Source organism: Brachionichthys hirsutus, chromosome 7 (genome assembly GCF_040956055.1).
Source record: "Brachionichthys hirsutus isolate HB-005 chromosome 7, CSIRO-AGI_Bhir_v1, whole genome shotgun sequence".
Lineage (NCBI taxonomy): Eukaryota > Metazoa > Chordata > Actinopteri > Lophiiformes > Brachionichthyidae > Brachionichthys > Brachionichthys hirsutus.
Window position 1 is genome coordinate 8,883,397 of NC_090903.1, and position 25,030 is coordinate 8,908,426.

The 25,030-nt window shown below is 43.5% G+C and overlaps 1 protein-coding gene across 1 annotated transcript; it reads left to right on the top strand.

The window, feature by feature from the left end:
* The first annotated feature begins 226 nt into the window (after window positions 1-226).
* On the top strand, window positions 227-24,086 carry pax2a (paired box 2a). Its single transcript, XM_068741768.1, has 12 exons — window positions 227-269; window positions 1,748-1,913; window positions 2,966-3,163; window positions 6,121-6,206; window positions 6,379-6,498; window positions 7,441-7,485; window positions 13,782-13,957; window positions 15,919-16,039; window positions 20,977-21,183; window positions 22,336-22,437; window positions 23,757-23,843; window positions 24,013-24,086. Exons 1-12 carry the CDS (start codon window positions 227-229, stop codon window positions 24,084-24,086), a joined length of 1,425 nt encoding a protein of 474 aa, XP_068597869.1.
* Window positions 24,087-25,030: the final 944 nt, after the last annotated feature.

The window sequence follows — 25,030 nt, forward strand, 5'->3', positions numbered from 1 at the left end:
CAAATGCGTGGCTCCTGCGCCGCACCTGAGCGCGCTTCTGCAGACTTGTGAGAACAGGAGGAAAACTTAGCATCTCCTCCAAAAGTCTTTCTGCGGACGTCTCCCACACGGACCGTTAAAGATAGATCCTCGTGTTTTTGTTTTTGTTTTTTTTACCCCTGTAAAGCTGCATTACAGAGGCGAAACGGCGACCTCAGCCGATTACCTTTCTTTCCTTTGCTATCCCATGGATATTCATTGCAAAGCAGACCACTTCTCGGCGATGCACCGTGAGTATCCTCGAGGCTGCGTTGTGAATTTATTCCCACAAATTATAGACCGAGCATGATTTTACATTTAATTAGACACCGAAAGATATATGTGGCAATGTTCTTTAATATTTTTTTCACCGTTTATTCAACGTGTTATTTACAGTACAGGACAATGAACACATATCTGAAACATAATAGTTATTATTATATTATATACACACTAAAAACTCATTTTTCATCTTTGAGATGAGCTTTGAATTAGCTTACGTTAATTTTGACAACGAGAAATTTAAAGTTAGCAGAAAAATGCTATTTAGACAGAGTTATGCTTGTTTTTGTTTGTTTTAATTAGAATAAAATAAATAAATTGTTTTAAAAAGAATATTTTTTTTTTTTTACTGTGACACAGAATTTATTTTTGAAACATTTTAATTCTGGATAAATTTAAAGAGCACATGGGCTGCAGAAGACCTTATTCTTTATTTCAATTCTTTATTTTTCGGTAGTTTGTTGTGTAAAGCTTTGGGCTACTTGGAGGTTCATCATATTGAGTATACATATGATCTGGTTTGAGCTACATTTGCTTTTAAGAGGCAATATAGAAACTCCACAATTTAAATACAAAGCTTTTATTACCTGTGAAATGCAGCTACCTTCGAGACACAGGCTCACGCTGTGTGTAAATGAATACAAACGTTTTATAGGAGCTCCCACTTTAGATCTAGGTGGTCCAGAATAAAACTGAGGGTGAAAAAAAATGCATCAGTTTTATTTTCCTCATGCTTTCCTCCATACGATATGAGTAAAAGAAGAGCCGTGTCTAAATTATTTATTCCGGCTCATTCGCAACACCCCAGTCTGTAATATGAGTTATCAAAGCTCATTTTAATTATTTACAATAATTGTGCAAGGAAAATGAAACAGGTTGAAACGTAATATCTGCGACATTTGTTAGGCTGCAGTGGAGAAGATGCTCTCTGAAACAATTCTCTAAGCATCCCAGCGTCACAGGGAGAGAGGAGTTTTATATTTACTGTATGTTATTAAAAGATAATGTTTTTTTAAACTTAATTTTGCCTGTCCGTTTTTGTTTTCTTGATTTAAAAGCAACACATTTTGGAATCTTTCTCTCATTTCACTTCAACATCGATAACAGTAATTATTTATCATTATTATAATTATCATAATAATAATAATTTTTTATTATTATAGTATTATTATTAGTATTATTATTATTATTGTCATTCTAAGATGTCCCACAAATGAAAGGTTTTCAGGATCCATGAAAACATCAGAATTTGAGTGTACTCCTTTGTGCGTGTTTTTCCGCGTATATTATTCAGCGTCTAACGGGGCAGTGATGTAAGCTTTCGGACTGAAAAATAAAATAATTTCCCCGTGAAATAAAGAAATCAAGAAAGAAAACAAAGCGCAGTCGCGTCCTCTGCAGGTGTGTAATGTTACGCTCCCCTGTGCTGCTGTTGTGGCCCACGCAGGGCACGGCGGTGTGAACCAGCTCGGCGGGGTGTTTGTGAACGGCAGACCCCTCCCGGACGTGGTGAGGCAGCGGATCGTGGAGCTGGCCCACCAGGGCGTCCGGCCCTGCGACATTTCCAGACAGCTACGGGTCAGTCACGGCTGTGTCAGCAAAATCCTCGGCAGGTAAAAGGAGGAGATCCACCAGCGTTAGAGCCTTATTTGTGTCAAACATCAATCTTCCAAGCTTTATGCGCATCCAGCTCGATTTCAGCTTTACCATCAGCTATTTAAAGACAGGTCACATTCCCTTCTCTCTGTCTATCCTCTCTCTCTCCCTCCTTATATATATATATCTCTCTCTCTTTGCGTCCGAGATTTTCTTTTTTTTATGACTCCAGCTTTGCAAGAGAAAAGCCTCATAAAATATCAAATTTAGTGGGAGCGTTAAACACTAATTATCCTAGAGGAATATGAGGGTGTAATTAATATTATAAGGGAAGAGGTGTTATATATTAATATTATAAGAGACTTCTGGCTGATGAGGAAAGTGTTTAAAGTTCCACGAGGTCACCTTAAAGATGACTTTTCATGTTTAGAGACGCAAAATAGAATATTACTGGCAGGTAAAACAGCCCAGTCTATACGGTCTCTTTTATCTGACCTTTGAGTATCAAGTCCAGTAGAAAAATAGCATTTATGTTCTTATCGTTCCGTCAGTCCTGATAAATTAGGTCTACAGCATTTATTTCAGAGCACAGATGCTGTGAGGTAATATTTTGAAATATATTTTTTTCAGCTATCAGAAGGCATTTCAGAGGTATTCCATTTCACACACACTGAATGTTTGTCACCAACATTTACCAATAGGTCGTGGTGGCATGTCGTGCATGCTCCTATCAGCTCATGCAGACCGGAAATGAGGTTCGGACTGTGCTTTTTACAGCTAAACTGTCCTTTGTTCTGTCCGTCTCACTGCTTATATTGTGTGGTTTTAATTACACTGCTTTTCGTTGAAGATCCGTTCACCTCTCAGCTGGCACTCATTTAAGTTCACACTTCCAGATCAATTAATAAATTGAATCATCATATCTATAGGTAATTTTTTTTACACAACGTGTACTGCAGAGGGTCGGCGGGCATTTGTTTTCATACCAGGATGTTTTTTTTTTTCTTTTCTTTTTTTATGTCGCATTTCAATCAGTCAGACTTGATGCATTCACTCTGTCCCCATGCAGGTACTATGAAACCGGCAGTATTAAACCCGGAGTCATCGGTGGCTCCAAACCAAAGGTCGCAACTCCGAAAGTGGTGGATAAAATAGCTGACTATAAGCGCCAAAATCCGACCATGTTCGCGTGGGAGATAAGAGACCGACTATTGGCCGAGGCCGTCTGCGACAACGACACCGTCCCCAGCGTTTCATCCATCAACAGGTAGGCGCATTTATCAGTTTGACGTACTTTATTACTCAAAGGAAGAACGGGACAAAGCACTTAATATTTCTGCTATATTTATTTGATTATGCATACTAGAAATAACGAGCTAAGAAAGGATTAAAAATACAGTGCGTAAATGTGGGCCAATCAGCACTTGAACCGATCGCTATATTTCGTCTTTGCACACGAGGCTCGACATTCACTTCCAGTCGAACCTGTCCAGGGTGGTCCCTTACGTGCAATTCAATCCCCTGTGCGGCCCGACCTGAACACAGGCAGCACGGGGGGTGGGGGGGGGGGGGGTGGGCTGAAGCATGGGGCGACGGAGAATCACATCTGTCTCGATAAAAGCCGATCAATACCGCGTAACCAGATCCAGAGGCAAAGGGAAATACCCAACAAAATCGTTCAATACGGAGACCACACTGCGACAGAGGCGGCGTCAGCCTCTTTATGACCAATCAGTTGCTCTTTTTTAAACACCCACGCAAACGTGGAACAAATCTCACATTTAGAGGCTTAATAGATCTAATATATTATTATTATTATTATTTCCAAATAGCCAAATAGTCAGTAAAATTCTGAAAAATGTCAATCCACGACCACCAGTCAAATTCTCATTTAACAAAAGCTCAAAAGCTTATAAACCACAGAACATTATTACATGTTTAAATGTATTAATTTATTATACAAATTATAAATAGGTGGCAATAAATCCAGAAAACTACAGACTGAAACAAATTTCCATTCTAAAACATTTTCTGCATAAATGGACTATAAAAGAGTTTGTGTTCAGAGGAAGCACCCAAAAGAAGAGACATCCTACACCTTCACCTCTCTGCATAAAGCCGGACAGCAGTGCACAAAGTGTCTTCAGACAGAGGACGCTGGTGAAATGGCCCAGTGCATGTGAGCAAAGTGAAAAAAAAAAAGGCCCATAGTGCCTGCGAGTGATGAACTTTGGTTAGGAGGCACTGTTCCAGAGAGCTGGCCATCGGCATTACATTTTAATGAGCTGAAGAGTCTCATAACAGATCCAGCTAAATGCAGGAGTTGGATGAATCTTCAACAGAAAAGAGACGAGAGATCATGATGCCATGGAAATTATGCTTTCGACAAGTCCTTACATGTTAGTCTCTGTTTTCATGTGTTAAGAAAACTAAAGAAAACACTTTTAGATTTATGTGTTATTATTTGAAAACATTTCTGATCACTTGTTTAGTTTGAGACTATTCGAACGAAAGTAGCACATTAATAATAATAATAAAGGTCAGACAGCTAAATTGCATAATATTATGGTGCTTTGTTAATTCTCAGAGCATGACCTCACAAATCACAACATCATTTAAGACAAAAGCACACATTAGTACTGAATAACAATTTATTTATATTTGAATTGCTAATCAACTCTCAAATCCAGAAAAATATCCCTATCCCATTAAAGGTTACTTCAAATGTCCATTGCTGTTTTTGCATCTCAGTGTTAGCCTTAAAAGGAGGATGGGAAAATATTTGGAGGAAGGAGAAAGTGAGCTATAGAGAGCAATAAGCACTGGTTAGGATAGAGAAAGAAAACACTGGACCCCTGGTGGTCTCTGTGGTTAAGGGGCTGACCTCTGCTCTGTTGACTAAAGAGGATGCCCTGGCTTTAAACACATTTTTCCTCCATTAATTATTAAATATTACACAGATACTGGGTTCCTCTTGGTTTTGTGGCTGCTGAAAGGAGCTTCCACTCGCTGCATGTCCAGAGAACAGAGAAGCCACCGCAAGGTCCGAGACGGCTTCCAATAAGGATCACCCACAGTTTCATCTCTCTTATTTAGACAGATTATATTGTTTCTAAATAAAAAAAGAAATATGTATGTATATAAGGGTTTTTTTTTAATCTCTATTTGTCAAGGCGTACTCACCAATCCAAATAAGTCTAATTCAACACCATGCAACATAGACTTGAAACAAAGTCCTTGACTTTGTGAAGCTCCCTGGAGTCATGAGGTCAGAGATAGCTGTTGTGGTGAGATGTTAGAAATTCAAATAACATATTGATGCGTATTTTCTGGGGGAGGCTGGTCTGGCCTTTGTTGGCCTGCCTGAAGGAGAAAGTATGGAGGACACATGAGATAGTGAGAGGAACAGTCTGATGTCCATTTTGAAGTTAACTCCATAGTTGTTTAATTCAGAATTGATAGCTCATTGCTGGACGTTGGACATATATGTGGACACCATTTGTCTAACATGTTTCGAATTTTCACATGTTACGTTGCAAGTGAGTCCTGTGTGTCATTCCAAAAAGCAAAGACTCCAAAAAGCAGATCAATTAATTGGCGAGTGAGTGAAGGAAAGACAATGTTTGAGGGTGTTGTAAAAGCATAGCAAATGACAGCGCCCACTGGGCAGCGGAGTCGAATTGAGAAAAGCGGATGAGGTTGGAGGAGAGAGGAGTGAAATATCGGGCTTGAGAGATGGAGAAAGTGAGTAAGGAGGGGAAAGGAGGCAGTGGGGAGAAGGAGAGGGACGAGTTGGTCAGGTAAAGCCAGTGAAGCTGATCATTCAGGTGAATTGATGTGATTTCATGCTTTGTTTGCAAGATCATTCAGACCAAAGTGCAATGAAGACTTTCCCGCCACATCACATCTTTCTTGTATGGCGACTTTATCATATTTCTAGCCCTCAGAATCCAGCTAGATTGAATCTACACTCTCAGGGGGTAGCTCCTATATCCAGCCTCACATTGCAGCAGAGAGATTGCCCCTAAAGCCCAGAGATTGGCTATTTGTGACAAGAGCCTGAACGCGAGGATGCAAGCGGCCCAAACGACGGAGCACTTGCACGCGTGGTGACCTAAGTGGACCGGATATGCCGTGTTTAAGTGTCCCAGTGAGGCTGAGAGGGTGTGAAATCTCCATGCGGTGTGGAGGCAGTATTGATTGGTATGTTGTTCACTTTACCAGGATTATCCGCACCAAAGTCCAGCAGCCATTTCACCCATCCCCTGACGGATCCGTTACGCCACTCTCCACGCCGGGCCACACCATAGGTGAGTGTGAGTAAAGGCTGCCCGCACATTACAGCACAGCCGTGTGAGCCAATCAGGCCTGGTGAAACAGGAGACTCCAGAATGAAAACTCCTGAACATGAGAGCACGCACACATTTTAGCACACGTGCACTCCATCACACACACACACACTAACTCAGCTGTTTTTATCAGTGCCCAACACAGCCTCGCCCCCTGTGACCAGCGCCTCCACCGATCCAGTCGGATCCTACTCCATCAACGGCATCCTGGGCATCCCTCGCTCCAACGGCGAGAAGAGGAAACGAGATGAAGGTGAGGGAGACAGACGATGACTTTGTTTTCCATCCCTTTAATTCTCTCCTTCACTCGTCGCCTACTTTTTTTTTTCTCTCTGTGTGTTAAGAAGTTGGCATTTATGACAGCGCTGCAGCCGAGTGTGTTTCTGTGTGCCGTCTCCAGTGACTTGTTATGTTGTATATCAGGCAGGAAGAGTGTTGAGAGAGGGTTGCGATTCAATCAGCTTTTTGATGCCCTGTGTTTTACCATTTACCCACAGAGCTCCATCTCAATTTTATTCCATGCTTAAATGTACTGTAGATATCCCATATAGCTGTCACACAACTCTAATCCCCCCCCCCCCCCCCCACGAGGCATCAACTCTGCTGCTCTTTGCTTTCATTCCTCTAACTTAAGATAAGGAAGGGAAGGAAGCTTGATACTGTCAATCACTAAGTTAATGTTCTACTGATGAACAGAAATATATATCTTTTTTTACTGCAGTATACAGTATTTCATTATGTGGTGAGCAGCAGCCTTAAAATAAAGTATTATTTTTTTCTCAGCAGTAACAGGAGACTTGCAAGAAATATACCGAGATATGCTCAAAGATTAAGTGGAAGCCTATTCAGTCCCAGCCAGCATTTTTCATTCCTCGGCAAGGCTAGAGAGTGGACACACACTGCCTGAGGGCTAATAGATTATCGGTTTTACAAACAATTGGCTTTTTTTAATGTCTATGAATTAACATGTCCCTAGTGGAGGCCTGAACAGGTGTAGGAACAGCCCGTTGGAGGCAGGGAGGGGGCTACGCATGTGCCTGTGCGTGTTTCTGATTGTTTGTGTGTGCGTGTGTTGCACTGTGGTGCTGCTTTGGAGGTGGCTGATGGCATGCTATGGTTAAAAAATGATCCCAAAGAGCATTCATCCAAACGGGGCGCTTCCCTGATTTTTTTTTTTTTGTTTCTATCTCTTTAGTTCTCTGGAGTGGCAACCACTTGGATGGAAGGAAAATAGGACACTGTAAGTATAAGTGAGACAGTCTTATCTTTCTCTTTGGTCAATCAGATGAAAAATATTTTCATGCTCAAATGCTGTTTTTTGCTCTTTCAGGGTTTTGGGTTTATGAGAATGAGGTGGGGAATATTTAAAAATATATGTATAATAAAGACACTCTTGTTTTCTAAGGGTTTGCTTTTCACTATACAGGATCACACAGTAGATAGAATTTGTGAAACAGCTGTTTCCTTTTTAACAGCAAGATGAAATGTATGATCAACTAAAATGATGTTTTAGTAATTCTTAATGTGTAGTTTTCCCCTAATTGTGATTTCTCTGTCAAGAAATTCACCACTTGTGTTTGGTTTCAAGTGTTGCTTTATAAAACTACGCTACAGGGATGATCTCAGCTCAGACATTTAACAACCCGAGCTAAATAGTTACCTGCCGTGTTATCTTGTCAGCGTAAAACTATGATTTTGAGATTTTGTGTCTGCATCATCTCTATTTTCTGAACATGAACATTGTCCTGGTGTTGTGATGGTGGCGGCGTGTATTCTGGGTGCTGAAGTCGGCGATTGCCCTTTGAGGGAGACAAAGGTCCCCATTACTGGAGGGCTGTTGAGATAATGTAGTGTGACATGCGTTATGTACACCGGGTCCCCGTAAGACGAGCGTCAGGGACATAGGTGCCATAAGAGCCATTAATCTCTCGTTGTCATGTGTTATTGCAAATTAAAAGTAGCATGTTACGCTGGACAGCTTCAAGTGAAGGGGGGGGGGGGGGGGGGGGAGCGAGGCAAGGGATAAGAGGACATAGAGAAAGGGGTGTGTGAGGAGGAGGAGAAGGAAGAAGCTCCGTGCAGCATCAGTGATAGTTGAGCAAGCGTTAGTTCGTTTTAGGAGCTGAGCATGTTGTATGCACCTCTCTGAACAGCGACGCGTGTGTCAGGTGTGTCTGTAGTTTCAGATACTCCTCACACGGTGGACATAGTGGCATTTAAAAGAATTTGCAATTCTGCAGAGAAAAGCTATTAATTCACAAATTAACACCCTCCCTCCTCCTCCTCCTCCTCCTCCTCCTCTCTATCATGGATGTGCAAGCTATCGAAAAGACAAAAGAAATAGCCTTAAGGGGGGGAAAGAGTCTCAGCCCTATCTGCGGAGAGATTGGTTTGTATGTCTGCAAGCAGAGATACCAATTATGCCAGTGCTAGGAGAATGCGTCTCACTGCGCCGCCTCCTCCGCCTCCTCCTCCTCCTCCTCCTCCTCCTCCCACCACCATTGCCACCCCAAATCTATCCATAGCCAGATTTATTTGTGTATCTCATTACAGGAAATGGAATGTTGTTCCTGCCAAATGCATTAATAGTGAAGTGAGGAAATTACACTGTTGTACAGCATGCTCTCACTCAGACATTTAAAACCTATGGTGGAAGTGGTAGCCAAGAAATGCTCGACAGGATTGGGTGACAACTGCTCTGTGACTGCATAATGCTAGAAGTCTTGTGCACTCATTTGAAAACTCCAGGCCTTCCAGTCATTTCTCAAAAAAAAAGATTTTTAAGCTTGCTGTCATGTGAGACATATCCGCTCTAATTCTCTTTTCCAAAGGAAACATGGCTTGTTATGTAAATCTGGTGTTTTCCCAGTCTTAGCACACAGTGACAGGTTCCTCCTGACCCTGCTGCCGTGTGCAGTCAGGTTGATGTGACCTAAGTGCACGTCTCTCTCATCGTTGACTTACCCACATCCTGGAAGGAGCCCAGTACAGCTCGAGGGAGGACACGCAGTTGGAAGCCACAGTGATAAATTAGATGGAGAAAGCAAAGGTCATAACTTGTGATTGTAGCGTGGGTGTGGGATGAGTGTGGAAGGAGCTGATGAGTGTGTGAGTGTGGGGGGGGGGGGGGGGGGGGGGGAGAGAAAAAAATATGGCCTCGTAGCTTGTTCATTCATGATATGAAAACGCATGCGGGAGCCAGAATCACATCAAGCTTGTTCAATAGCTGCGGTAAAAACGGATTTAGTTTCTGTTTTGCCTTTCTGTTTAGTCCGTGCACAGATTGACTGCTGTGCAATCTGTTAACACGTAGAACCTTTCTGTGGACTTTGAATCAGTCGACGTTTGGATCTAAACCTGGCCCTGCACTGGTTGGCTGGTCAAGCCACTCCATGACAATGAGTCAGTGGAGGATCACTTTAGAAAAGAAATGCATCCTGAGTGAGACAGTAATAAATAGAATCATGAGCACCATGATGGCCCTGATGGGGTGCGTGCGAGAGAGAAAAGCCCGGGTTTGAGAGGGGCCGCCGAGCGTAACAGAGACATGAAGCTGTTAGGGCCCAGACAGTAGAGGAGGACACAAAAGGGTCGACACTGCATTTCTCCCCCTCTCCTCCTCCTCCTCCTCCCCTCTATCTCTGTCGTTCTGTCTCTTCAACTCAATTTCTCCTCTTATCGTCACCCTTTACCCCCCTCACCCCCCCGAGTCTTGCAAGTTAACCATTTGCATTCAGTGACATGACTCAGTAAGACCCCACATATAGTTGTAAACAATATACAACGCGATCCGTGACAAAATGCAATATGGAGTTCACTCAGTGGAGAAGAGTCGTGTCAGGGAGAAGTCAATTACGGGCAGCAATGCTGAGAATTAATGGAGCGCTGCATTACTCATCTTAAGCAGGGAGAAGAGGTAAGAGAAAAGACGCAATCTGTTAATTGCTTTTCCACAAATATTCAACATATTGGATGGAGGAAGCTAAAGACTGGTCCAGAGGAGGGTGGAGATGAAGGCAGAGGAAGACAAATGGAAATTCAGAAACAGGAATGGCGACAAAAACACAGCGTGCTGCAAACATAGTCCTCACATTAGGTCGAAATTATTGATTTTCTTTTTACAAATAAAAAGAAAACATTTTTCAAACTCGTCTTCAACCAATTCTGCTTGGAAATATTTGGCAAAAAAAATATTTAGAACGCATGAGGAACAGTTCACTTCATTCTTGCTCAGGGACACTTTGACACCGGAGCTCCCAATCAAAGGTCGACTCACTTTAATGACTTTATCTGCTCTTACAAATATTATCGACAAAATGTAGCATGGCGATACTTTTGTTTATTACTAACTTCCTGCAGTGATCTACCGAGATCTGAGAATGAAATCAAAACTAAAAGAAATATAAGCTCCAAAATACTACTGAGTGCCAAAAGGGAGCGAAAACATCAAACAGGCATCTGTGCGCCTGCTGACGGTCGGTACACTGGTTGGTGGTGCTAAATCGAATTAATAAAGCTCTTAAACACGACACAACACAACAACCAGGGCGGTGTTGCAGCCTCTCTGCCTCTCTCTCTCTCTCTCTCTCTCGCCCACACCCACCTCTCTCCTTTCTGCTTCAGAGGTTTCATAAATATAGCTAGCTTACAGGGGAGGAGTGTTCACCCTCTGGGTATACCAGTCTGTTTGTACTCTCTCTCTCTGTCTTTCTTTTTTTTTTCATAACTGCATAAAAAAAACATCAACAAATGATCCGCAATTTGTGATAGCATCAATTTAATCTATCAGCTGAGGACTAACTGTCTCCATGCTAGGAAAGCCCCCCCACGGGTCACTGGTATACGGAGAGAACGATGCAGTGTGTGGGAATTCATTTGCCTTTCAAACAAGCCCCCCACCCCTCCCCTCCTCTGAGTTATCTTATCACAGGAACAGGGGAGATGAAAGAAGGACATAAAGTGCCACCATGCCAGCACAGGACATAAACACCCCCCCTTAGAGACAGAGCAAAGCAGAGCAGCTTTTGATACCATTGTGGTTTCGCAGTAGCCGCTGTGGCTGTTTTCCTACGGATGCTCGAGTGCATGGACTCAGTTTTTAATCAGTTCAGTGTCTGTCGCTCGAGTTTGTCTTCGCAGCTTCAAAGCTGCAGGATCCTCCCACAACGTTTAGATACGTTGATGATGAAATGTGCAATCTTTGGACACATCGAGGTCAAACATCATCTGTCTGTTTGAGCTGATCAGCTGAAGCATTTAGTAGAAAGTGTATTGATTGAGGGCTGCTGCAGGATCGTCACTGGTGGAGAGCCTTGTTGTTGTTTTTTTATCTTTGTTTGTCTGCCTTAACACATTGGTGTTAGAACGAAAAAGACGCAGTCGGCAGGTGCTGCAGGACTGATAAGAGTCTACCTGCTGAGACGCTCAAAGGGGGTTGAAGAAACACTGGGAAAATGAAACAAACCAGTCATTGATACACACACACACACACGCATTCTGACAGTCGGGCTTCACACTCCACTTGACACGCTGACTATCAAAGGATGGGTCGGATTTTTTGCAGCTATCTTATGATAGATGTCAAACACGAACCTTTAATGGTAAATTCTGAAAATAAATAGTTTCTATTTGTATTTAAACTCTTGAAACATTTGACAAAGGTTCACAAGATATGAATATAAAAAAAATGCCTTAATTTATTGTACATGATTGAAGGGTCGCTTTGCGTCACATTACAGCATTTAAAGCAAACTAATCTTGTGGTGGTTATATAGATTTAGTTATAACACTCGGCAATTAAACATTGTAGACTATTTGTATGCCTGTCACTTAATGAGGAGCTTCCAAAAATTGGGTTTTAATTTTGCTGGCGATGACTTGGTTTAAATGTGATTTCTTTAAACCCCATAAAGTGCACTAAGAAAGATCTAATGATGAGAATTTCCATTCTGAGAAGGCCTGATCAAGTCTGGGGGGGGGGGGGGGGGGGGTCTCTGAGTGCAAGCATGCTTCTCCAGTGAATAACAAACAGTTGTTATTGATCGAGCTTGACTCTTTTTCTCAGACCAGCTGATGTGGGGTAATTAATGACTCCATTTTCTTGTGTACCAGAGACAGTTTCATACAGCAACACTAACGGTGCTCCACCACTGATCCCCTGAGAGAGCTGCTGGGGAAAAAAAACGAAAGTTAAACATACAAAAACATTCAGTTAACTGACGATGGGGGAAACACGCAGCAGGAGAAAAAACGTATTCCTTCAAAAATCCTGCACAAAAGTAAACTCAATATATTTTAGCTGTGCGCATAACGCCCCATCTGTGCACACCTTTTACACAATTGGAGTCCTCTATTCCGTTCTCTCCGTGGATCCATTTCTCGCTGCGAGTCGGGTTCATCCTCTGGCCTCAGCCATTGAAAAAAGGTCAAGCAGCCGAGCAGAATGGCAATAACGCCCCTGAAATGGTACCATCAGTGGAACATGATTGATCAATTGAATTCCATGGCACAGAAAAATGTGGGATTAAGTAGAGTATTATACGCACAATGAGTTGAGGCATGATGTTCATTCCAAGTTCATTTCGCTTCCCTCCTCTGCTGGCGGATCAGGCAATCAATATCGGCCTTGCATATCATATATCACCACCGGCTCGCCCAGGAGAGAACATAATCTGCCGCAAATTTAGAATGACAGATTTGTATGGGAGCTAAAGCCCTTATCCGCTGTTGGTGGTGGGGTGCAGCGGGGAAGGGAGGGCAGCAGAGCTGAGGTTCCTGAGACGCTGGCTGGAGCTTGAAGCCGCCGATTCATTTTTTCTTCCAGTGTGCCGGAGCTGATGAGTGAGCAATGGGAGAGCCACAGAGGCGGCGGCAGGCTCCCTGGCCGGGTTGATAGGGTCAAAGATCGGGAGAACGTGGGAAGCATAGGCTCATTTGTTTATATAGAGTGTGACCGAGTGGGGAAATGCATACACTTACCCTCGATGCCCCGTCCTCATTCGGCCCCGAGTGCCGTCCTCACTCCATTCTGTTTTCCAGAAGACAGGCAATATGTGTGTGGAGGTGGGGGGTGGAGAGAAAGAGACAGAGAGATAAGGGCAATATGTTCAGGAGGAAATAGTGCAGTTAAATAACGGCTCTCCATTTCCCGCCGGCAGAATGAGAGGCTCTGCATGTAATCGCCAGCCTGACTTTCTCCTCCTGAAACACATGCGCTCGCTTACAAGTATATATTTGCACTGAAGGTAATCCATCAATTACCATGGACCTATCATATCACATGATGACTGTGCTGATGGTGGAGAGGAGAGGAGAGGAAGATGAGTGCTTGAGTGATTGTGTATGTACATGAGAGGAAGAGGCAGTGTAAAACAGAATAGATAAAAGCCACCCTGACTGGTGGGTCCCCCTAAATGTGCTCCTGCTCCTCATGGCGTCACCTTAGCACCCGTTAAGCTCACTCCTCGTAGCTGGCATTGCTGGCCGTCCAGCTACACCCTGATGCCGAATGTTTTCCACCTCTCTCTCTCTCTCTAGATGGCTCTGATGGCTCTGGCCCTGGCAGCGACTCTCAGGGCAGTGTGGAGAGTTTAAGGAAGCACCTGCGAGCGGACGCCTTCACCCAGCAGCAGCTTGAGGCCCTGGACCGTGTGTTTGAGCGTCCTTCATACCCCGATGTCTTCCCCACCTCAGAACACGTCAAACCTGAACAGGTTGGCCTGACAGGTTTTTTGTTTTTTTTCCTGCACGCTGACATTTACATTTCTGCACCGACCTCTCGTCTCTTTCTTCCCGTCTGCCCTTAAGTTGTGTGAAATAGATTTTGCAGTGATTTTTGCCGCTCTACAGCGTAGTGAATTAAATGTTAGACACACTGACACGGGTGATGAAAAGCTCTCTGTAACCTCTTGCTCAAATCAGCCTTAGTCGTCCACAGCCTATTACAGTGGATAACCTTTATTTACATCCATTAGACTGTTAAACAACAAGAGACTATTACGTTTTCCATTGGAACTCTATGTGGCTGCCCAGGCAGCCTTAGTAGTGTCCTAATTGAGTTCATTTTCATCTCTGCGCGATCACGGGGAATTACAGCAGCGATAAATCAGAGGGACAGCCACTCGGCCTGCTATACAGGCCCTAATGCAGCTAATTATCAAAGTGATTTCTACGGCAAGATCAATACCAAAACGAATTAGAAATGACTTGCAATCACAAAGAGTTGAGGAGAAGGTATTAAAAAGGCGAGAAGAAGGTGGAGGAGGAGGGGGGGGGGGAAAACGGCATCAGAATGGTCCAGAAAAATCTGTTTTAATTTAATGTAATATTAATCAGGCCTCTTTCGGTGTGCCCCATTTGTCCCTGTTTCCAACACCCCCTCCTTTTCTTAAACTGGTGAAAAGGTGGGCTATTAGGCTATTAGGGGATTGTCTGGTGTCTGCATCGGGGTATTAAAAAGCCATTTTGAAGAGGCCAGGCTGAATAGGCCTCATCCCTCCCACACTTCTGGCAGCCATGTGGTCAGGTCATTCAGGCCCCTCCATGCTTGCCACTCGCCCTCCGCCCAACCCTGCCCCGGCCCTGCCCGGAGCCCATCTGCATGACAAAATGGCTCTTGTGCTGCCGAGGCCCAGTGGAATAGAGAAGAACACCAGCCTAGTGCCAGGGAACAGTTGTAAGCAGACAATTAGAGTTTATCTGGGATAGAGGCAGACAAGACTGGGGTCACCAGCTTGCCCCCGTGGGACCCTCGGCCCGCTGAGACAAACAGATGCACACTCTGATACAAGCACTCGGAGACACAGACGTGTCCACACACACACACTTGTCCTTTCAAAGAGGAGGAGGCAGGTCAGGAAATGTTATCTCATTAACAAACAGGATTCTTCAGTAAAAAGTGAATAAACACTAAAGAATTTGGTCATTGATCTAGTACTTTATCTTTCTGGCCACAGCAGAGTACTGCATTTATGTGTGTATTTTTTTGAATGATAAATTCTAAAGCATTTGCCGTAGCTGCACGTTGATCTTTACACATTTGGAAATCCAGTTGTATATGTTCATCCTTGAGGCCGAGCACAAAGGTTGATTTTGAGGATGTACTCCCCTTTAAAAAAAACACACACACACGCACACACACCACATGTCTCTCCTGTAACAAAGCCCTGAATGTCTCCTCCCTTGACTGGTCACAGGGATGACTGCAGTGGAGCACAAAGAGCCAGCTGACACCCCGTCCTTTCACTCCTCTCCCAATCCCTCGCTCATCCCTCTCTCCTGTTCTGTTCTTTCCTCAGACAAGCCCTTATGCATGCATACATCATAGTTCTTGGTAAAGCAGGGACGGGACAGGTTGGTGAGCTATTCGGGGGGGGGGGGACTGCTGGTGCTCAGATAATTCACAGGAAGTATTCAGATGGAAACAGTGAGCGGATCAGCGAGCGTCCTTCTTCAGATCCATCAGTGGTTTCCTTCAGACGTATCTTCTTTTATAATGGGAAACCTGCTCTATGTCTGGCCCACAGCGGGGCACGAGTCACGAGTCATATTAACCCCTCGCACATCCATTGAAAAGTACAATTATTAATTTGTTAAAGCGTGGACGACCACCCCTTACTTGAGTGTGCATTTCTTCACCGACACCTTTGTGTATTTGTTGTGCACTTGTCTGCAGGCGAATGAATACTCTCTCCCATCCCTGAACGGCGGCCTGGAAGACGTGAAGCCGAGCCTCTCCGCCAGCGCCAGCGCCGACCTCGCCTCCAGCGTCTCCCAGAGCTACTCTGTTGTGACAGGTACAATCTGACTCACGCTAGATTGATCCCTAGAAGAGCGCGCGCAGCTTGCAGCAAGACCGCCAAAGGACTGACACACAGACGCAACGTGTTTAGCACCGCTTCTGCTACGCATTTCCATGCAGTAAGGAGTTGTGTGCCTTCTTGTTCTTTAAAATGAAAACCTAGGACATCAGAGACATGATCACAGAACACTTAAATTCAATTTCCCTTCACAACCGTGAATCTGGTTATTCAAATTGTTCACCATCGTCAATGCCTTAATCAACACAAGCTGCATGTGAGTGTTATCGCAGCGAGACAACACCCTTTACCCTTCTTAAGTATTCAAATCTATACGTCTCCTGATATCAATAAACTTTTAAACAAATCTCTTGCCGGAAAACAATAAACTTTAGATTTCACCATCATTGACTGGTCAAAATTTTTACTGCAGATTTTTTATTTATTTTTTTACAGCGCGCACACATTTTCCCAAAGATGTATAAAATTCCTTCAAATCTTGAAACGCTCTTAAAAGCCCGTTTCTGAGTCGTCTGCGCCGGTTAAATCCTGCAGGCCTTTCACACGCCACTCTTAACTGGCGTTTGCGTTTGCCTGGATTGGCCCGCTAACAGATTGACTGGGAGCACTTCTCATAAGAGACAGCTGCTGTTCTCGCCATGACACGACGTTGTCATCAAAGGCTATGATAGCCTGCTGATTGACAGAGGCTGGACTCGTACGTTGGCTGGCTGGCTGCCTCACGCTGTGGAGGAAAAGAGAGACCCAGAGACAGAGGAGAGGCAGACAGTGAAAGGATAGAGGCAGTTTTGCGTGCGTGATGTATGATATCAACTTTAGATATAGGTGGGAACAGGTGTATTTAATATGTTGTAGTATTTACTATCTGTATCGTGCATCCCTCCCTTTATTACATGGTCTGATGTTGCGTTCGATGACCCCCCCGCAGGAGAGGTTAACATTATTGTCACACAGACTCAAAAATAATATACTTTTAAAGAAAAAACAACCAGAATAATTATGCAACGGTAATCAAATTCAATAAGTCCACTGTGTGCAAGAGAGAAAGCGTAAGTGGAGAGCAGGACGTTCTTGAATGATCCTTATTGTTTAGCCCAGGACTTAGGAATAGAGCCGTGAGAAGAAAGACTCCTTTTTCCTTGATATGTGGGAGGTAAATTTGCCCCAGACATTTTTGGGAGTCAAAAGAATAAAGGTGTGTTTTTTGTCTTTTAAGGCTATAGGCTGTCGGTCTCGCTTGGGAGAGCACCCCCATAGCAGGTGGCCTTAAAGTCACCTGGGGGCCTTTGGCCTCCTAAAGTGAAACATGTAAGGGCCACAGATTGCTTAATGAAGCAACTTATAAAAAGAAAATGTCCATGAGTGGAATATGACAACATTTATTCACACAAGTATTGGACAACTATGTGATTATTTTTAAGAACAAATTCAGGCCTGGAGTAGCAGCTAGTAAGATTTCATTATTTAATTTTAATGACTATGCAGAGTAATGCAGGATGCATGTGATTGTGTGTAGGTTATCAGTGCATTTGTTTCTCTGCCATTAGCAAACCTTGTAAATAGGAAAGAATGCCAAGGCTGAAAAAAATACTAAATTACCTTCTTCATTTAGGCTGGTATCCAATTATCACTAAATTATGCTCTCATACTGGAGCTACAAGATTATATTCACTCCTTAAATGTTTTCTGCTCCCAATTAAAATGCATGCAGTTATTGATCTTGTTGATTTTTATGTCCTGAAATTTGCATAATCTATTAAAGATGAGTGATTAATGTAGTGCTCGGTTTCACATTCCAAGGGCGCTAATGAAGGCAATGCCGACCATCTTTTGTCTCTTCTGTTTGCTGCAACGTACGAAGGAGGCTGCAGCACAACCAGAGAGACCTGCCTCCCAGCAATGTCCCGCTGCTCACGATTATTTGCAAATGATTTCCACTTCTGCACAATAACTACATTTAGCGTTTTATATGGAAATGAATTTTAACGCTGCCATCATGTAGAAATAGACAAGCATCACATCCAGCTTTTAGAGAACCATAACAAATCTGGCAAGTTTTGGCAAGTTGGGTTTAGTAACAGGAAATTACATCATACATGTTACCATATTCATATTCACCACACTTTGAACGTGAAACATTTGATGTTGTAATATTGTAGAAACCCGTCCGCAGTAAAAAAAAAAAAAAAAAAAGAGTAAAGACGTTCAGTCGTCTCTGTTGGTTGGGCTTGATTATTGCTCATCCAGTGGGACGGCTGGGAGTAAATGGGAAGCCCTCTGGGCTGCAAGTCTCTCGACACACCCTTCAGTCCTCTTAGCTATATTTCTCTCTTCCTGTGAGTGAGAAGCCTTCCTGGAGTCCAGCTCATGACTTGGTGCCAGCTAGTCTCTGCTGTGTGACAAACCACACCTAGATTGTGGCCTTCCCTTAATGCTCACAGCACAGAGCTCGAAAATTAATGTTTATACCCCCCCCACCACCACCACCACCACAATTGTACAGTAACCTTTGGCCATGTTTGAAAATGAGTTACTATAAGTCTATGGCTCAAGAATTCAAAGTATTCCATCCTGCAAAAAATCTTTGCTTACTCCCAGCTGGATGCCCTTTTCGTATTTTCTCATTTAAAAAAAAGAGACTGAAAGTTTACTCATCTGAGGTCAATGGAAAAATGAGTGCATACGTGCACAAGGAGAGTGGGATCTACGCGTTTGGAAGTTCTCTGTTGATTTAATGTCAGCCTTCAAAATCAGGCCTTCTGCCAGTAAGCAGTTTGTGTGCACAAAGTTTCAAGATGAAACGCTCACATGAGAGAAGGCATCGCCCCAGCAAATGTTGTGGGCTCTTAACAGTTCATGTCTATGGTTGATGGGGTCTGCAGGCGTGCAGTCGAGACAGATGCTGGAGAACTCTATAGCTTCTCTGCTCTTCTTCTTGGAGATGTGGGAGAAGCGTCCCCAAGGGCCCATGAGCTTATCTTCCATCTCCATCATCAGGGCCTGTGATTTGACAGGGATCCCTTTACTCTACTCTACTGCAGGACAATAAGCAACACCCTGTCTGATTAGTTTCAGAGTTCAGTGGTCTTGAACGCAGCATTTGTAGCCGTTCGTGTTGCTTCGTAACCTCCGTCTGTTTGGACCACGGTTGCTCGGATGCTGAGATAACAGAATCCTGCAGTGGTATCCAGGAAGCCTCAGATACAGACTAATGTCTCAAATGTTTCGTGGGCCGTGCAGTGCGATGGACAATAGAAGTATACAAGTGCTCCTTAGAATTATAATATAGTGCACTCTTATTGCCAAGGTTCATTTCAAATGCACACAGCCGGCTTTTCCAAGTGGGGAAACACAAGTTGAACTATGTTCATTAAGGCCAATCCTCGTAGAGTTTAGGCTTGGCATGATGAAAACTGCACAGAAATACTACTGATCATGATTTATGTTCAATTCCGGTGTTTTTCTGGTCTTCCTACATTATAGTCTTGTACCTGTGAGTGGGAGTCGATGGTCGCTGCAAGGAACCCAAACCAATCTCAGAGTAACTAGACCCTCAAGAGCTTTTATTGTTTTAAGTTTAACAGGCGACATGACAGATCTAATTAACTGAAGACCAGAACTTTAGCTTGGTCATTTGCTCTCGTTCCTCGTTTCTGTCCCCGTTTCCAGTAAATTTATGACACAGTTGTATGGTACATGTGTCAAATATTAAGTCCATCCAATTACCGTAAAAACAAAACCCGCTTGTTAGAGTATTTCTGTTCCTGTCAAAAAGTCACATCAACCGTTTTCTTTAATGATTCGATCATAATTAAAAGACATTGTTTAAAACTGCGCTCTTTTTTCTCCCCTCTTTGAGAAAAATGCTGTTTTGTCCACATAAAATGTCCAAATGCAGCCCCCCCCCCCTCCCCCCCCCCCCTAACTTTATCCAGCCATAACAGCGCACAAGCGCTTTGGAGAACCTGCTGTATGTTTCTATGGGAAAGCAGTTAGTTAGGTCACATGACTTTAGGCTCATAGGGCTGACAGGGTTGCGTCCCACTTCCATAGAGTTAATGAGGAATCGCAACACACAGTCCTGTTGTAAAATAACAATGATGGGGGGCAGGGGGGGTGGGACAGCTAATGAGGCTATCATGGTGTCGGGAAAGAGCCATCCCTCCCTGCAGGCCCCAGCGAACAGAACAGGCTCTGGGACAGGCGTTCGGTGGCCGGAGACAGAGCTCACATTGATCGTATAGGTTCAAGAGGAAGAGCCGGTCGAAATGAAAGAGGCCAAGACTCATCAGCCAAATTAGAGCAAACTGTAGCGTTTTGAACCGTCTGCCAGGTGATTGTTGGATTATCTGTGGGAGTGATTCTGTTGTGAGAAAGAAAACCATTAGAAGATGATGTTGTTTGTTTTCCCAAAAACCTCAGGGAAATATTTCCCGCATTTGAGCTTGATTGATCAGGCACGGTGCGTTGTTGCAATATTTCACTGGTGTATGGCTCCACTTAGTTGAATGAATTGCTGCCTGATACATGAGAGGTTATTATTACAAGCTATGTAAATGAAATAAAGCTCTAAAGACTGCTTCTCAATTCAGAATTCACATGAAGTGTTTGGATCCTGAAAGGGTAGAAAGATGAGTTCATGCATAGTCGGTTCCTCAGCTTTCAGTTCCCCTTTCATTTACAGCACAACTTTGGAAAAGCATTTGACAATCTGTGTCTCCTGTAGTCGTGTTACCCTGAGCTGCCCCTGCACGGGGCTGTTGTTTGTTTCTTTCCTTTGGTTATAAAGCTGAGCATCCATTCTTCCATACATTTGAATGACTGATATGGATGCATGTAAAGTATTCCTGGAGCTGTATGACTGCATTACATGGAGTTTCTTTTTTTTTTCTTCCTTATTTCCAACCTGGCAGACTCTCACACATCATATCCCTCCATGTGTGTAAAGCGGGAGCCCCATGAGGCATCCTTTGCGCCCTTCACCCCCTCCTCTGTTGGGGACACTGCTCTAGCTGATATCTTGCCCCACCAGTACAGCCTCTCTGTAGATGCCTCTACTCCCAGCTACCATGCTCATGCCCACAGCTACAACCAGTATGCCAGCCAGCCCTTTATAGCAGGTACCACTTCACCCAGTAGGCCGCGTGACCACATCAAAAGCCCAATTCATTTACCTTTGTACTTTTCTACAAATTGGTGATTTTGAGCCCTACCCCAAACTGAACCATCTACCGCTGGCATTAAAATCCACCAATCCCGTCCCACATCAACTGTTTACCCCTCATTAACTGTGACTGCTCTCTCTCTCTTCCCACCCTGCGGTTCACCAGCTCTGACCCCTCGCCTGTCTCACAGCTTAACAATAGGCCTCAAGGTCTTTCCAGCTATGTGACAGGCCCATGGTCTGAGGGGCCAGAGGAGGCCAAAGGGGGTGCGGTGGAGAGGGCAGAGATGGAGGGCTGATGCTGGGGCCTGCTTTGGACCTGTGTCTGTCCTGTCCTGTGCGCCCCTTCATCCCGCCAGGCCCCATATTGTCCTTGTTAATTACTGGAGTGAATGTAGAGCAAAGAGCACAGAGAGCACGTAATGCTCCTCTCGTATTTAATTTGTTTGGAATGTTGGCATATTAATGCCACAGCAGTTACATTCTCTGATTAGATGATTGCATTAAAAAAAATGTTTTTTAAATGAAGACGATATATAAATAGCATGCATATTTCCATTGGCCGGAGTGTACCCAGGTTTCACCCTTTATATAAGATAATGGGTATGCAGGTTCATGAAACATGCTGCGGCGTTTTAGATAGGTGTCAGTTTCAGCACATTCTCTTCTGTGTCAGCGCACGTAAAAGCAACAGCTCCCCTTCTAGTCAGTTTCATCAGACTGCTTTAGGTCGTTTATGTGTAATCGACAGAAATGTTGTCAAAATGCCAGCAAGAGGCAAAAGTATTTTCAGTGAAACTATGAATCACTTTACTTTTTTTTTTAATTGATCTTTGTTTATGAAACTATTTAACTTCAGGATTTGTGTTGCAGACAATTAAAAACAAATTAAATGGAAAAATTACATTTTCCAAAGAACTATGTTCGGCAATCCTGGTGACTCAGCCATCACATTTGAAAGTGACTACTTACAACAGCAAATATATTTTGAAGGAAATCGAATGCTACCCGTATTATATTTTTTAATCATGTTAACGAGGAAACGCTGTTCATATGTGTATTTGGGCATTTATTAAAAGGCTTGTGCATTTTCCTCCTTTGTGTCCAGGTCGAGACATGGCAAGCACCACCTTACCTGGCTACCCTCCTCATGTCCCCCCCACAGGACAAGGCAGCTACCCCGCCTCCACACTCGCTGGAATGGTTCCTGGTAAGGGGCAATTATTCAATGATGCCATTCATTGACATTATTTGCACTAGTCAGCAGGCTTCAGTTGAAAAAGTTGGTCACTTCACAACAACGTTTACACAATTCCTTTTCATTATGTGATATTTAACAGCATACATGCAACCTACTCACCGTTGAAAGACTGAGGAATCATTAAAGCGTTGCTCTTGACTCATAGGATTGAAGCGAGCTTGTTATTGCTTTGTTTAGAATGTGGTTAGCTTGTGGTTAGCGTCTGCACAGGAGGACATTAGCTGAACTCGATAGGCCATCGCCACAATCAGTGGCCGTGAGATAGGACAGTTCCTCTCAGTTACACTCCAGCTCCCAGCACTCATTACCCTCACCGTGTCCACACGGCGCACTCGCACAGCCCCGTCGATAAACACTGCTTTTTGCGCGTCTCTTCCTCGTCTCCGCGGACGCCCAGGGCTGCAGAGCATATCTCTTTCCCCTCTACTTAACCTGCGGTTCAGGTTCACAGCAAACAGTTAAGGGTCAAAACACAGAGGCGTGGAGGGCCTGTAAATATTTAAATCACTATCTCTCTCAGGGATGAGCTTGACTTACACGGCCAGCGGTGAGGATGCTTCAGCTGCCAGCGCGTACAGATCTCCCCTCCCAACAACTGCAAACACGATTCCCTTTATTGTTCAGAGACACGCACCTCTCACACTGAGCAGTAATCAAAGCAGCCGTGCAGTGATCTCAAGTGAGCTCAGTGTGCATGAAGGTAACGTTTTAATGTAAATTGGGATTAATTCATTCAAATTAAGACAGTGTTATAATGCCACTAGAGAGTGTGCATGAATAACAGCCACCTACATCATTCTAGAGATCATCTAGAGATTGTAGTTGATGTTTTTTTGTTTTTTTTTAATCTGGTGAAGAATGACTAAGATTTAGTGACTGGTCTCAAACACTGTTAAAAGCAAAGGCCATTCTTCAGCAGCTTCATATAAAAGCAATCCTTTATGACATCATAAAAGAAGGAACTCTGTGGGCCCACTCTGACGACCCCCCCAACCTGCCGTCCTTTCCACCACAACCTGGGAGAGACTCAGAGTGAAGGGTATTTGAAGTAAAGCATCATTGTTTAAAAGCAAGAATAAAAGCATCAGAAGTCTGAACAGTTACTTCACCTGAAGGGACAGTGGAGGCAAGTTATCCTGTATTTAAACCTAATTGCTTGCTGCAATGTAAGGCCGTTTTACAACATAATATTTTACAGAAGCTGTCAGTCATTTCATTGTGTTAGCTTTTTGCTAATTTTTGTTTTTTCTTATTGATTTGTTCTCCAGGAGGGGACTTTTCAGGAAACCCTTACTCGCATCCACAATACACAACTTACAACGAAGCATGGCGGTTCAGCAATCCAGCGTTATTAAGTAAGTGACTTTCTTTCATAAGACAAAAACAATTACATTCATATTTTAAAATTTGAATTATATACATGTCACCAGTAAACAATTGCCAGGCTACATCTTTTCTTGCCATTTTTTTTACACACGTCTTAAATGATAATTGACTTCACGGTGTCCTTCTGTTACCTTTCAGGTTCCCCTTATTATTATGCCGCATCCCGTGGCTCTGCACCGCCCACTGCTGCCACTGCCTACGACCGCCACTAGTTACCATGGAGACCAGTTCAAACCGCAGGGCCAGGGCATTGGTTTCCATATTGTCCCCGTCTGAGAAATAGTGAGGTCAAAGGAAAGCGAGGTGGAATCCTGAGGGGGGCATCCTGTCATGTTACACGATGTGGAAGAAGGAACAGGGAGGCTGACGCTCGTCCAGCTTAAACGCTCCACACTTTTGGGTCAAAAGGGTCTACGGGTGCTGAGGACCCCGCCCTTTATGCCCTCAGCCTCTCACAGAACCGAATGTTTCCACAATGACTTTAAGAGATTCTATAAATATAAATATAAATATATATATATATATTATAAAATGTAAATGGAAGAAAAACTGTGTGAATACTACAATGTGGAAAATGTTGTGGGTTATTATTTTTGTTTCTTTCTTGCCGTTGTTGTTGTTGTTGTTGTTGTTATTTTATTAATTGATCCTCACATTCGTTTTATGATGAACTGAAGTATTTTCTGCTCTTAAGAGAAAAGTCCAGGAGGGGGGGGGGGGCAGCCACCCCGTAGCCTGATGGTGCAGCAACTTAAACCAGTCCTGTTACGCTGCTGCTTTGACTACATCTTCTGTTCCCACATCTCCGGTCCCACCTACATCATCAGATAAACATCGGACAACATCGACCGACCCCCACAGACACCAATGGCAACATCACTTTCCCAATCGGGTGTAAAAGTGTCGATCATTTTGCTAAGTATTCAAAAACATCGTGGACACTAAAATTGGCTAACCAGAATATTTTAAATCCTTTTAAATTATTCTCTTCTCTCATGATCTTTAAAAGTTATATATATATATATATATATATATATATATAAATTCAAGATTTCTTCCCAGTGGTCCGTCACACTTTCCAGTCGTGCCCAATCATGATCACCCTTCGCTCTTTCTTGCACTATAACCTCAACATCTTTAATTTATTTGGTACATT

Bases quoted from the DNA above. Each gene is read 5' to 3' on its own strand.
- pax2a (XM_068741768.1), top strand. From the start codon at position 227: ATGGATATTCATTGCAAAGCAGACCACTTCTCGGCGATGCACC. The intron at 270-1,747 runs GTGAGTATCCTC...TGGCCCACGCAG, and splicing joins CCACTTCTCGGCGATGCACC to GGCACGGCGGTGTGAACCAG. The intron at 6,499-7,440 runs GTGAGGGAGACA...CTATCTCTTTAG, and splicing joins GAAGAGGAAACGAGATGAAG to TTCTCTGGAGTGGCAACCAC.